This window comes from Larimichthys crocea, chromosome III (assembly GCF_000972845.2).
Source record: "Larimichthys crocea isolate SSNF chromosome III, L_crocea_2.0, whole genome shotgun sequence".
In the NCBI taxonomy this organism is placed as follows: domain Eukaryota; kingdom Metazoa; phylum Chordata; class Actinopteri; family Sciaenidae; genus Larimichthys; species Larimichthys crocea.
Window position 1 is genome coordinate 37,503,313 of NC_040013.1, and position 14,524 is coordinate 37,517,836.

The following is a 14,524-nucleotide window of genomic DNA, read 5'->3' on the forward strand; positions in this document are numbered from 1 at the left end:
ATATGTATATGCATAAATAAATTAAATAATTAATTTGTCTTCAGCAGTAAAATGTTTTGCATTTCTAATCAAAACCACGTTAAATTATGTTCTTCATTGTAAAATAGCCATAGAAAAACTATGCAAAATCCACATGAAGATATTCTATATGGAGAAGACTGAGGAAAGGAGGGGACTGAGAAACTGGGGGAAATAATTATGTCTTCCACGTTGAACAAAAGCAGATTTAAATCCTGAAAAAGTTATCCTAGTCAGACACCATCAGAACGCCGACAATGGGAACTAGTAGATGATCTGTTAAAGTGTATCTGTTTTTCTGTCTGTCTGTCGCGAAATACATATAATTGTGCTGGCCATTCACTGTCTGAAGGCAGAGAGGGGAAAAGAGGGGAAACTTTTATTTTGAAGATTGCGACGCAAACTTAATTGGTAGAGCATACTAGCCAATCATAAGCAAGGGGGTGCTGAACACATCAATGATAACCAAACACTGAGTGGTAAATGTGTTTTGTTGTTTTGTTTTGTTTTATAAATAATAGAAGAAAAAGAAATAATACTTTTTTTTTTTAAACATGAAAAAATATACCTGTTTCTGATTTCTGTCTGTATCAAATGTACCGGAAAAAAACACACCCTCTGAAATTGTGATGGGCGTTTTTCATTATTGTATGACAGCTGACAGACTATTTATTAAAATAATTGACAGATTAATCAATATGTCAATAACCTTACTTGAATATTTGAAATCAAACGTTACAAACTGGAGAAAGAAGTTGGCATTTAGGAGAGACACAGATGCCATTGAGTTGCAACATGGGAAATGTAGGATTCAGCGTTTTGGTAACTTGACCTCAGTAAAGCAGGAAATCTTTCTGCTGCTTTTATTTTGACATTACCTATTTTAAATCAGTCTTTTTGCAAAGTGTAACGCTTTTGTAAGTGTGGGGGGAAATAAAAGTCTTTAGGACTACTGTTTTTAATTTACTGTGCATGGTTCCTCACTAAAAACAACAAAAACAACAACATACTTAAAAGTCTCTTTAAAAAAAAATAAGATTAAGTGAGAAGGCTGTATGTTAACCTAGAGATACCTCCAGCTTTGGTATGTAGCATCGCAACATCGCCCTCTTTTGCTCCGGACATCAAATGACATGTCTGCTTTTGTCAACGACAGCCGAGCGGAGTCAGACAGTCGTTTCGTTTGGTTTGCCTGTGGTGCTAGCCAGCCAGCAACAACCAGCCGCCTGAATGTAGATCCGCATGGGCTACTACTACTCTATCTCTCCAAATAACCCAGCGGAATCATAAGATAAGGATCCCAGGATGGTCTTAGTGCATGTCGGATATCTGGTTCTTCCTGTATTCGGCTCAGTAAGAAACAGAGGTACGGTATTAATATTCATATCGATCCAAAACATGTGCCCTGTTTATCTTAATATTCACTGCAGCTGTTGGCTAGCTAGCTCGAGCTTAGCCCCTGGGTTAGCTCGCGCTAGCTAGGTTCAAACTTAACGGTCAAATTATTTGGCGACGTTATTCTGCTTTAATTTGTAATTATCGCGCATTCATATAAAGCGCCGAATAATGTAGTTTGCTGTGTTTAATTGAGCCAAATTATAAGACAAACACCGCCGCTAAAGATAAGCTAACTGGCTCGTTGGCTCCGGCTATAGCTTGGGACTGAAACATTTCTCACAAAGGATTGCACATGCACGGGGCGTGCGGTCCGAGATACCTGCTGTAAAAACAACACATTCCCGCAGAGCTAGTCGTGGCAAACAACCTTGTTTTATTCGTTGCGACTTTTAACTCCGTAACATTACGATTCGTTGCAATTTCACCCCCTCAAAAAGGCGTTATCGTTTATTTGCACTGTAAAAAAAAAAAAAAATACCGCAAAATAGACGTAGCCTTTCCAGCCAGTCAGCTTATCTGTGCCTGGATGATGTCATTTGAAGATCACCTTCTTCTGCTAGCGCACTTCTTTTTTTTTTTTTTTTTCTCTCCACCGTGATTTTACCAATTATTATCCGTGTCAATTGGCGAGAGTACTAATCGATACATGGCCAAATGCCCGGGCAGCGTGGACTTCCCGAGCCCCATCAATGTTATCAGTCGCCTTTTTTTTCTATTATTTGCTAATTAGCAATTCAGCAGCTGTTTGTTTGAAGCTGCCGGATTGCAAAAAAAAAAAAAAAAAAAAAAAAAGACCTGAGTATGCGGCTAACACAGCTAAAACAATGATAAAGCTACAGTGTAACATTAATTTCATAACAGTGGCGTCAGTGATTTTCATTGTGCTTTTATTTCTGTTCTTATTTCCCTGTTTCATAGTATGGAGGCTGGCTCTACATTCTGCATTTATCAGATCTTTGTCGTCCCCCCCATTGTGTAGCTAATGATCATCTGCTGCTGTGTGGTGTGGCGTGGCCTCTGCCTGTTCTCTGCATTTAGCTGTATTGTGAATCCCTTCTTCATTTCCTCTTTCCATCAGAAGACGACATTGGTATTAAAAAAAAAAAAAAAAAAAAAAAAAAAAAGCACCCCCCTTCCCCCTTCCCCCCCTCCCAAGATGTATTCAGTCGTAGACTTTTCCATGTTAAGCAGACTAAAACAAATAGCTAACACCTAGAACAGAGCACCTTTTTTTGTCTTTTTTCTGTCAAATTGCTGTAGCACTGAGTAAAACATTTTTAGCTCCTTTTTTTTAGATATCAGTTGAATGTCATTGTGTACCTCCCATCCAGTCTTGATAGACAACATGCTGTAAATTCCTGTAAAGTGGATACATTTTGCATGATCTTAAATACCGCACTGCATTGTTGAACACCAGAATTTGGCTCATCTTCCTTCTCTTCACACAAGGTGCAATGTACATGATTTAAAGTGACCTACAATTGACCAATAAAAAAACAACAAAAAAACAAAAACAAACACAAGCATGCAAATTGGAACCATGTGCCATGCCATTTTTATTGAACTCAGCATTTCAGCAAATGCTGCCATGTGATCACTTACAATGTCTGAAAGTACACTGCACCTGCACACAACAACCTGCCATAACTGTCTCCATTTTTGTGTAATCCTTTTGTTCCCTTTGCAAATTTCAAGCTTCGAATCACACTGAATTGTCAGGGCGGTTTGCTCCTTATGGGCGAATGAAATTTATTTAAAAAAAAAGCAAAACATGCTCACTGGTGGTTCATCACTCCTCAATTTTCCCCACTAACATAAGGCCAAAATGCTATCCATTTCACAGGGATGCCTATTTTCCTGCACTGCTAAAAGAGATCCTCTATTAGTAATAACGTCTTTATTGTTTGGTTGTGGTCTCTCTTTACCTTTTGTTCTGGTAATAGTACTTTCAATGCATGGTCACATTTATGATTCATAATTTTTGTTTTTTGTTTTTCTACATTGACTAGTGAAAATCCAATGTAATCTTTCTGTAGTAAAGATGTACCCTGCTGTACTGGAATCATGTGCTGTAGCCAACACGTCTGCTCATTGGATGCTGCTTTTGTTCTTTTTAACCCTATATGGAGCATGGTGGGCCTTGCCTTCAGTCTATGTTGTTTATTTTTGTTGCATGGATTTATACTATTATTACAAACAAACAAAGAAAGAAAACACAAATTCCACATATACTAATATTTTTCAATAAAGAATATAGTGTTTTTCCTAACCTTCAGTGTGCTTCTTGCTGATTTCCATTTATTGTCCTCCCTCTCCCTTGTCCCTACCTGCCCCCCCCCTTCCCCTCCCCTCCCCCACCCCTCCCCTCCACCCTCCCACCCACCTCCTTCTCCCGCTGTGACAAAGATAGACAATTTCCACGCTTCCTCCATCACAGGGCCTGAATGAGTCTATCTGCTGTCATTCATGGTGATCGTTTTCACTGAGACGCTTGAAAAAGCAGTGTGCTACTTACAGTCTAGACTTGAGCCTTTGACCCATGGCAGCAAGGTCATCTCCTGTCTGCCCGGCTGCACTGACGACTTGTCAAGCTGAAAATATTGCTGGAAAGTCATACTGCTTATCTTCCCTGGGTGTGTTTAATCCCGTACTGCCTTTTTCAAGCGTACTCCAAGTAAATGCAATGTAGACTTTGCCTAATTCTTCATGATTTTTAAAAAGATTTCCACTGTTTACATCAGAGTTTGTCATGTCTTTTACACTTTCAAAGCAGATAAAACTTAAACCTCGTACTGGAATTTTGAACCTTTTCTCAGAACCGCACAATTTCAGTCTCTAAACTGGTAGGTTACTGTAAAATTCATTCCATTAGTTTCTGCCAGTTGGACATAACAGAGCACAGTATATTGAATCCTGCTTTCACTGCAGGCCTGTCGTCTGGCTTCCTTTGGCCAGGATTTCCTTAAAAGTTTCCAATCAAAGCTAAATTTGTTATTGCAATTTCTCAGCCTTTCCCTAAGCTAAAGCTTAAGCTTAAACCCGGCATTAAAACCGTATTGCACCACGGCACAAGAAGGCCCGTCTTTTTCTCCCTGTTGAGTCTCTACAGCAGTCTGTTCACTGCATTTGCCAAATAGCTGTGGTTGGAGAGAATAAAAAAAGCATTTAAGCTATTTCCTCTCTACTCCTGAATGTTCACATGGGAGGAGGAGGAGACGAAGAAGAAGTAGAGCTGTGCTGTATGTCTAAGACACAAAGATACAATAGGTTTCAGTGGAGCATAGTAGCATAATGTAAATTTATTGTCTGGTTTCATTTTTAAGAAGGAAGGAGTTGTTCTTTATGGTTATATAGATAGAGACTTGGCACTTAAACAGTTTAATGTATCTTATAGACAGCCAGGTACTGAAGGTTTTACACTGTTACACTAAGTGCACTGACCCACTGTCAGCTGCAAAATGTACAAAGCCTGAGCTATGTTGAAGACTATAATACTGGTGGATTTCACCTGTTCTGATCCAGTTTGCTTGTCTGTGAATCAGAAGACCAAGCGTTGATCCAGAAGTCGGAAATGCACTTAAGAAAATGAAAGTTTGAATTTTGTGTGCAGGACCAAAAATGGTTGTCATGTTCATGGTACTTGTGGTAACCGTCATTTTCCCACCCCCACAGAAGTATTTTTCACCCTAGGTAAGAGGTAGGGCTTCATTAACATGCTATATCACACACACAGTGATACCACATTTCACCCACAATTAATTCCAGCTAATCTCTCCCCTCAGGTGCCTGACAACTTCTCCTTATGCTCCACAGGATCCCATTTCAACCGGCAACAGCAACAGCAGCAGCAGCACAGCCATGCTACCTCTTGCCGGCACTTCCAGTTAGGTCCTCAGGCGCCGCTGCCCATGGACTTCCCCATGCCCCACCCAGGGCAGCCACAGTCAGGCATTAACCCCCACCTGGCCCCTCCCGGCCACCAGCATGGCCCTCCACTCCACTCTCCCCTCAACCCCTTGCCTGCTCAGTTCCAGGACATCCCTGCCCCACCCTTCCTACCTCAGGCATTACACCAGCAATACCTCCTCCAGCAGCAGATCCTCGAGGCCCAGCACCGACACATCCTGCCACCCTCCAGGTATCCACACAGGTTTGCAGGGAAATTTAAAAGATGAAGGCAAAATGTTTATCTTCCTCTGTCTCCAGTTCCTCTTATGGTCTTATAGTTACTTTGTGGTTCATGAAGATCTTTGGGGACGATTTTGCAGTGACATCGTATTTAGGAACATTTGCATTATAAGATATTTGTTTCCCAGGATTCTTTCAAATGATTTGGTTAATTGTCTTAGCAGACGCACCCCAGAAAGAGTTCCTCACCAGCCCCACAGACTGCGGCCTGGCTACGAATTTGCCCCCCCTCTTCATGTTCCTCCTCAGCCAGTGGTCCAGCAGCCTCGCTACCTGGCTGAGGGCACAGACTGGTAAGCAATGTATCTCTTCTAACATCGTATACAGAGGAAATATTGTATGTATGTATATAGTATGAGCTACTTTTTATTTGTTCAAAAAGTATATTACTGTGATGTAATTTTAGATTCCATACCAACAAAACCTCATACAAAATGTAATACTCATTTTCATAACACTAATAAAAAAATGAATACATAAAGAGTTTCTTTTGCACAGTCTACAGGGCTACAAATTCACACCATACCGGATTTTCATGAGGGGTAAAAAGGAGGTAGAGCTACCCAGAGCAGCTCAAGAAGTTTGACGTTAATTGCAAGTTATGCTTTGTAATACGGCAGAGAAATAATGGTAAAAAGGTGAAGGCAAAATCTAACATTGAACTAAAAAGTGAATATTGAGATATAGGAATTCTCTTTTAGAGATTGTATGAGGAATCAGTGGATACTTGATTAAGATAAGTAATTGTTGAAGAAATCTTAATGAAAAAACTGATGCATATCTTGAGACTAGTAGAAGCACAACGAGAACAATGGGGAAAATTACATGTTAATGCATTTCCCAAATAGGATATTTTTCTGGTTATGTTTATAAATTGATGTTGCAAATCTCTGGCCAATGAAAAGCTGAGTGACTAAAATAACCTCCATTACACTGCAGAAGTAGCCCCAGCAGTACAAATACCCCTTGTTAGGAAACACTGGCCTAAGCAGAGCTGTTGTTCTGAAGAGCCGCTGTGGAGAAAACAAAAGACAGTTTGCCAGACACACTATGAAATAATGACTTGTATGACATTGACTGACTTGTTTTTTGGTTTCTATCCAGGGATCTAAGTGTAGATGCTGGGCTGCCCCCCCACCAGTATCACATCCATCCGCTGCCGCAGCACTATCAGCACTACTTGACCTCTCCTAGGATGCACCACTTCCCTAGAAACAATGCCTCAACACAAGTGGTGAGTCCCCTCTGCCTCATTGCAATCAATCATGTCTGTCTGGATGAACTCAGGTTCTCCTCTGGGTTTGGAGACTTATCTTGATACCCAACAACTGTGGGATGACCTGTGTTTTTTTGGTGTTGTTTTTTTAAATTTCCACCACAAAGCGTCTTTTATCTGTCATCTTCCAGGTTGTCCATGAGATCAGAAACTACCCATATCCCCAGTTGCACTTGCTGGCTCTGCAGAGTCTCAACCCCTCCCGCCACGCGTCTGCTGTTAGAGAGAGCTACGAGGTTTGCGCTGCTTCCTTCTCTCTCTCCTCAGCAGACACACACAAGTCTGGACTCATTTATCATTGTTTTCTCTGTGACCAACGCTCTGGACATGCTTGAGTGTGTAACTGATTGTCTTATTTCCAATTACTCTGGCTTCCAGATGCCTCAAATGTTCCAACTGCCTTTAATCTCATGATATTTGTTTTCATTTGAATAAAATGCAGTTGTTTGCTGAGAGGCTCTTTCCTGTTCCTCGAAGGACCAATTATTTTGTTTTATCGAAGTATTCCACACTTCACATCTGTCTTTTGCATTTGAATATTTTATTTTACACATATTAAGTTTGCTGATCTCTGGAGGCAAATAACTGATTTTTTTGACTTTTACCTAAAAGATTTGAAGTCCATATGTTGTTTCCTTTGAAGGAGCTTCTGCAGCTGGAGGACAGACTGGGCAGTGTAAACCGTGGAGCGGTCCAAACCACCATAGAGAGATTCACTTTTCCCCATAAGTACAAAAAGGTAAAATTAGCTCTTCTTTTTTTTAACCTTTTAGCTGAGAGATAGATCTTTCTGATGTGGTCTGGTTCAGATGAAACATTGGGCGAGAAATTAGCTGAGCTTGATGTGAAAGAGCGGAATGGAAAAGGGGAGCGAGGGGTCCAGAGGATCAAAGAGTGAAGACGAGTGTGAAAAGAGGGTCACGACTCTAGCAGTAGTTCAAAGGTCAGACTAATTTCCGTTAGCAGATTAGCGAGACAGGTCTGCATTGGGCACAATTCGAGGCGGGGGATGACTCATCCAGCTGTCTGCAGATATGTGTGTGGAATGAATTTAAAAAAGCGTCTACACTGAATATGACCCAAATACTGTGGAAACAGTGTCAGATCATTTGGTACAGCGTGAGTGGGAAGAAGTAATTGAGTCTTTTCCATCTGATGTCTATTTTCTTTCTAGGAAGCATGATTAGGTGACTCTTTCCTTCTTTCCTGGGCTGACTCAGAGACACTCTTGGCACACATAACAGCTTCGAACACACAGCTGCACGACACACTTTAATAATTTAAGTCTCTCTGCAGAGAATACCCCAGGACCTGAAGATGTGTCTGGATGATGAGGAGCTGGACACTGATGAGAAATGCACCATCTGTCTGTCAATGCTGGAAGATGGAGAGGATGTCAGGTACAACTATACACTGTGTTTGGTTTTTTTTAAAGGGGTAAATGCAGACGGAGATTATCTCCTGGGGGATTCATTTGTTTTATCTGTTCTGGTCCTCTGCTAGATGCACCTTTTAGCAATTCTTATGTACTAGTATGGCAATCTTGGTCATTTTGTTGGTCAGCCAGTCCAAAACTTTAGTCCAGACTAAAATATGTCATTAACTTTTGAATTACTTATGAATCCTATGAACTTTGATGATTCGACTTTGTCCTCTAGTGCCACCAGCAGGTTGATATTTGTGGTTTTGAGTGAAATGTATGGGCAGCCATCAGATCAATACAGATTGTAAGTAGTGCCAAATACTTGGAACTTCATAATATGGAAGTGCTTGATGCCTCATTTCAGCCAAAATAGCATTAGTTTTTCAGTGTAATTAAACCCAAATTTAAACGGTATGATGTTATATTCTCAATGCATGATTGATACGATGCGAATACTGCATTTGTCTTGTTCTCCGGAGGATTATTTAGGCAAGTATGTTGGTGATTATTAGTTCTTCCTCTGTGTTTCTTGTCTGGTGAGGTTTTAGAGACAGACCTTATGGAATGTCTCATTTGTCCATAATATTTGTTTTTACATCCAGCCTCTACAATGCAGTGGACTTAGGCACAGTGTTGGGACCAAAATTTACTCTTAAGCTTGTTTGAAGAAAGCTGGTTGAGATCTTGCATCTATCCAGACAACATGTTCCCTACTGTTTTATACCTCAAGGAAATGTTTTCTAATTTATATACCGTATATTCACAACACTTTGCTTCAGAATGGATACACAGTAAGCAGTTTTTAACCATAGATTGGTTCTACCATGTCAGTTCAAAGCATCGTGTTTGAAAATCCTATCACAGGATTCCTTCCAGGCCCTCATCTTGAAAATGTCACCTGAAGGCAACATTAGCATTTCACAAAATCTTATGATGTGTGTCCAGTATTGTGATCTGTTTGGCAAAGTGACAGTTAGTTATTTTATTGTGTGGAGAAGAAAATGGAAGGAAGAAGAACAAAGAAGGTGAAAGCTACAGGGTTTTGAGGGTCTGGTTGTATTTTAAATTTAAGAAAATTGAGCAATGATACCGTGATAGTTTGGTTATGCTTGATTTATTTATCATTCATGCTGTTTCAAAATAACTGTGAGAGGAGCACATGCCTTTTGGTCTGTTAAATGCTTCTTGTGTGATTTGATACAAGTAGACATCTCTAATTACATGATCGCACCTAAAACACACAGAAATATGTCCGCCAACTCTGTAACAAAGGACAAATGCGAATTTTTAGCAGTGTTGCAGATTCCCCACAGATAAAAAATCAAATGTGAGTTGTGAAGAGAAATTCAATCACAAGAAGTCACTTGAGACGCATTCTGATGTCAAATGTGAACCACAGTCAGACAACTGGATCTATTCTAGACACAATCTGGATACCGAGAATGACAGGCCTCATAAATCACATGCACATCGAAGATTTAAAAGCCTTAAAGTTGGAGTAACTAAGCAGAGTGCCCACAGCTGTTTTCTCCAGCTGTTTAGAACTCTCTTTTCTGTTCAGTTTATTGACAACATAACAGCACATTTATAAAATACAATAGGCTATATTCGACTTTTGAGAGAACTTTTATTAAGATGGACATGGAATTCAGTATCTGACATTGACATTATTAAAAAGCAACTAAAAACAGCAGAAAACTGAATCAGAAAAACAAACCAGGCAAGGGCTGCAACAAACTATTGTTTTCTTTTAATCTGCAGAATATTTTCTTGATTAATCTGACCGTTATTGACGAAATTTCTGAAAAATAAAAAATAAATGCTTGTGATTTTCCAGGGTTGAAGTGACATATTTAAGTTTTTACAGATGTTTAACTGTCATTCTGTGGAACGGTGACTCTAAATGCTTGCAGATGAATTTTCTGTTCAATGAATCCGCTAATCGTTACAACTCTAAGACAGGCAAGAATAATCAATGTAATGTTTTATGACAAAGATGAGAATGCAAATATAATAGAATTTCAAAGTAAGACCTAAATACTAAGATTTTTCATTGCAAATTAACCATATTATTATCTGAAAAATGTCACAACGCTGACTGTTTTTCTTTTCTGTCATGAAAAGTTGACATTTTGGTTTATACAGGCTTTTCAAAGCACACTGATGTCTTCAAGCCAAGCCAGTTTATTTTTAAAATACTGACCGTGTCTCTCTTGTCTCTAGGAGATTACCCTGCATGCACCTCTTCCACCAGGCGTGTGTGGACCAGTGGCTGGCTACCAGCAGGAAATGCCCCATCTGCAGAGTGGACATTGAGACCCAACTGACCCCCGACAGTTGATAGCTCCTGTCGACTCCTGCAGCTTTGGATCTGGTCTTGTTAATTCTCCATTGCCTCCCTCCGGGGGAAGCTCTGCCAAACACCCCCTCTTCCCCTCTGCATCACTCAACAAGCCTGCCTTCTGAGACAGCTGTGACAGAGGGATCAACAAAGCACACTCACCTACAACACAACGAGGGATTGGGGGTTGATGCATTCATAGGTGGCTGGACTGAAGGTTGGTTAAATGGACTTGCTGGATGTAAAAGGTAGGAGCGGACATGTATGGACAGATGTGCTGAGGCTTCACATGATTCTGTGTACCCTGTGTACATTTTTCCATACAGCCACCAAGAGAGGACATTGTAACCCAACAACCTCCCCGGCTCAGTGTGGTGTATTCAGGCCATTTCTCTGCCACTAGATCTAAACCCTCCCCCACCCCTCCAGGCCTGTGAAAAATCCTTTAAGCTGCACTCTGCCCAAGCCCTCAGCACATCTGTACAGAACATTATCAAATGATTAGCATGAGGTTGTTTGGTGTGAACTCTTGTAGCTGAACGCTTGTGGTTTAATGGAGTATAGTACTGAAAAAGTATTTACAGAGTAACAATGTTGTGTAGCAAGCAAAAGCCTTTTGAGAAATATGTTTGTGAAAAATAAACCTGCAGAGAGGGTCACTGCAGCTCTAACAAGCGAGAATATTCAGTGTGTTAAATCATAGGTAATGAGGAAAGAGCTAGTTGTGTAAAAAGGCCAAAAATCCCTCTTTCTTGTCTAACATGGTTTTTGGATTTACAGTTAGTAGATGCCATCAGAGTTGATGCTAAACCCGCTAACTGCAGGCATGGCTTCCAGTGATCTGTGTAGTGTCGTAGTCAGGCCTCTATAATCTAGAGCAGAGGCCTCAGATGTGCATGCTGTATGGCAGGCTTGGGCTGTGTCGTTAATATTGTGGAGCAGTAGAAACAGGGACTGTGTCTGTGCATGTGAACCGTATACTATGACGATCCCACTCATTCATAGAGGAGGACAAGAATGCACCGAATACCCCATTGCCCACTTCCCCTCCAAACCACCCCACCCCTCTCCCACTCATCCCGAGTAGACCAAAGTTGCCCTTAGACACTGATCTCGGACCAATGTAGCATTTCTCTCCTGATGTTCGAGGTTAGGATTCAAAGAGCTGCTAGTAGATCCGTGTCTAACCGCAACTCCTCTCTGTTGCCTCGCTCATGGCATGATCATGACATGAGAGGCCGGCATGGGCTTGAGGATGCAGTGCCTGAGTCTTGCCATCAGAGTGAATAAAATCTGACATTTGTATTACCTATTACCGGAACCTTATTGCCTATTGAACAAGCACATGTGATTTCTATATACAGTGAATCGCCTCTGTTGTGTATCGGCTCCTTTTCATTTCAATCTAAGTTGCTCCCACTGTTTGATTAAAAAAAAAAAGACTGTGTCTGGTGTTACAGGGAAAATACAAACTAGTTTGCCTGTGATATGTGCTAGAATGTGTATGATTGTCTCCACCCCCCTCCCCCATGGTAGTAGTGTATGATATTGCTAGAACAACTGTGATACGTTCAGTGATAGAAGCCGTTTTCTCTATATCATGCATGAACCATGTCGGCGTAGTTCACTTGAAGGAGGGTGAAAGGGAGAAAAAGCCATCCATTTGAAAATACCAAACAATTGTTCTTAACATAAATTTTTATTTTAATTGTCTTTTTTTTCTCTCTGCCATTTGTTTTCTTTTCCTTTTTACTTGTAATTGTTTTTGTTGCTCACATGCCAATCTGGACATGGTACTAATATGCCGAGTCCTTGTCCATTTTAACCATAGTGAAGAAAAAGCTGCAATGCTGCAAACATATTTATTGTTGTTATAATGTAGCTTGTGTTTTGTAAATGCACTATAATATGGAGTTGCCTGATTTTTGGTTTGGTGGTGTGGGTTCTTCTTGTCCTAGATTTTGTTTCAGTTCAGTTACAAGTATTTTCATGCTTCCTTGTGTATTATTGGAGGGTAACTTGACTGTTTGTGTTGCATTTTTGTTTTTCTTTTGTATGAAACCTCCATCCAAAAAACTACAGATGGATGAAAATGGAGGTTTGCTAGTTCACATAGAATGCTGTGATTAAAGATGCCTTAAGTATTTAACAATCATTATTTATTACTAACTGTAGCTAGCTAGCTATCGTGGTGGAATATTTAATGTCTCTATCTCATAACTTTGCAATTTAATCAATATATTTATTTAAAATAACACAAAATATTAAAAAAAAGAATACCTCATTATGCATTGGTCGGTGGGGATGCTTTTGCATGCCGTCTGTGTTTTCTTTTTCAAAGGAGAAAAAAAGAAACGTGTTGAAAAATTGACTTGGGAGGGTGTTTCCCTACACATTTTCTAGCCAGCATGGTGCTGTTGATCTGGATTACATTCCATTCATGTCACGTCTTGATTTTGCTTTTCAACATTTTTGCGTTTTAAATATCATCCCTGCTTTGATCTAAAACAGATGACAAGGCACAAACCCCTTTTTGTCTTATTACGGCTCCACAATTAGCTTGCTTTTGTTATATGATACTGCTTTGTTTCCCATAATCAGTCATATTTGAGTTTCATTATTTTGTGTTCTGTTTTATTTTGACCATGTTCATGATACTCCATCATATCTGGATCTCAATTTAGTGCTTATTATTTTAGGACCCACATAATGAGCTGTATTATTTGTTCTTATGTATCGCTGGCAATTGCTTTGTGTGGGATTTTGGGAAGTATCTAACATGCTAACTTGAGCCATTGGTCTTATTGAGCAAATTTCTGGTGTACTGTGGTTATACAATAGATAGCGTGTTTTACACCTGGGTATAATAAGCTAACTACGTTTTCGGTGTGCATTTCTTATTAATACTCTACTAATCCTGCAAATTATTATAACATATATTGGATTGGAATGACGCTGGCTGGTCTTACTATTATTATTTCATTTCGTGCTCTCACTGGCCTTACCCCATGTCCTCCACAGTGTACCCCATTACTCCAGAGCGAACTGGACAGTAGCCATAGTATTAACTCAAGCTGATGAACCGGAATGAACAGTAGAACTTAAAGCACAAGCTTTTTAATGCATGTCCTTCTCAGGTTTTCCTATGTGTATGTGGGAGTAGCTCTGTAGATGTGTTTAATATGATGCTGTACCTTCTTGAATATTTCAGATGTTTCTTTGCTGCTGAAAAAATGTTGATTATTAACCTGCCAGTGAAAAAGGGAAGTGGCCATCTTTGTACAACACACTGCTGTTTTGCTGTAACCGCGCAATGTTTTATGATCTTGAGTATTTTATAGAAAAGTAGAAGTATGTATCAATAATATGAAAGCAATAGCTAAATCATAATGAAGAATAACATGATCAGTGAATATTGTGGAAAATCTTTAGATTCACTCTGGGTGGATTTTGTACTGTATTTATTACTAATGATGATGCAAAAAGTTGCATAGCTTAACCCAAACTGTTCTGTCTCTTTTTTATTTATTGTCTTGTATATGATCTTTTTGTATGTGTTTTTCAAATAAACTGCCTAAAATGCTGACAACTAATCTGATTTGTGGTATTAGTTGGCGTCTTATTATGGTAAAGCAAACTGTATAGAGTTGTCAACACAAACACACTAGCCAATATTAGCCTATTATATATATATATATATCATATATATATATATATAGCTATTACTGTCAGTAACAAGAAATTACAGTACAGCAGTGCTACATACTGCATTTCTGAAATCCTTTCATTTCAAATCTACGGGATCCTTATCAAAAATGAATACCGGTCAATTTTATTTGTAAAAAGTTGATTTGATATTTTGCTGTTCCCAAACACAACT

At 39.6% G+C, this 14,524-nt stretch overlaps 1 protein-coding gene across 2 annotated transcripts; it reads left to right on the plus strand.

The window, feature by feature from the left end:
• Window positions 1-957: 957 nt before the first annotated feature.
• On the plus strand, window positions 958-14,242 carry ark2cb (arkadia (RNF111) C-terminal like ring finger ubiquitin ligase 2Cb). 2 transcript variants are annotated; one of them, XM_027277524.1, is made up of 9 exons: window positions 958-1,102; window positions 1,175-1,384; window positions 5,230-5,554; window positions 5,766-5,897; window positions 6,709-6,838; window positions 7,012-7,116; window positions 7,524-7,619; window positions 8,177-8,280; window positions 10,527-14,242. In XM_027277524.1, exons 2-9 carry the CDS (start codon window positions 1,324-1,326, stop codon window positions 10,642-10,644), a joined length of 1,071 nt encoding a protein of 356 aa, XP_027133325.1. In that variant the 5' UTR covers window positions 958-1,102; window positions 1,175-1,323; the 3' UTR covers window positions 10,645-14,242. The 2 variants fall into 2 exon arrangements, with proteins under 2 accessions (XP_027133325.1, XP_027133326.1); XM_027277525.1 differs by lacking the exon at window positions 958-1,102 and having other exon boundaries at window positions 1,109-1,384; window positions 5,769-5,897.
• Window positions 14,243-14,524: the final 282 nt, after the last annotated feature.

What these genes read in the sequence shown, in the direction of transcription:
- ark2cb (XM_027277524.1), top strand. Translation starts at nt 1,324, where the DNA reads ATGGTCTTAGTGCATGTCGGATATCTGGTTCTTCCTGTATTCGGCTCA. An exon ending in CGGCTCAGTAAGAAACAGAG is followed by an intron (nt 1,385 to 5,229) that starts GTACGGTATTAA and finishes TATGCTCCACAG; the next exon opens with GATCCCATTTCAACCGGCAA. An exon ending in CTGTTAGAGAGAGCTACGAG is followed by an intron (nt 7,117 to 7,523) that starts GTTTGCGCTGCT and finishes TTTCCTTTGAAG; the next exon opens with GAGCTTCTGCAGCTGGAGGA.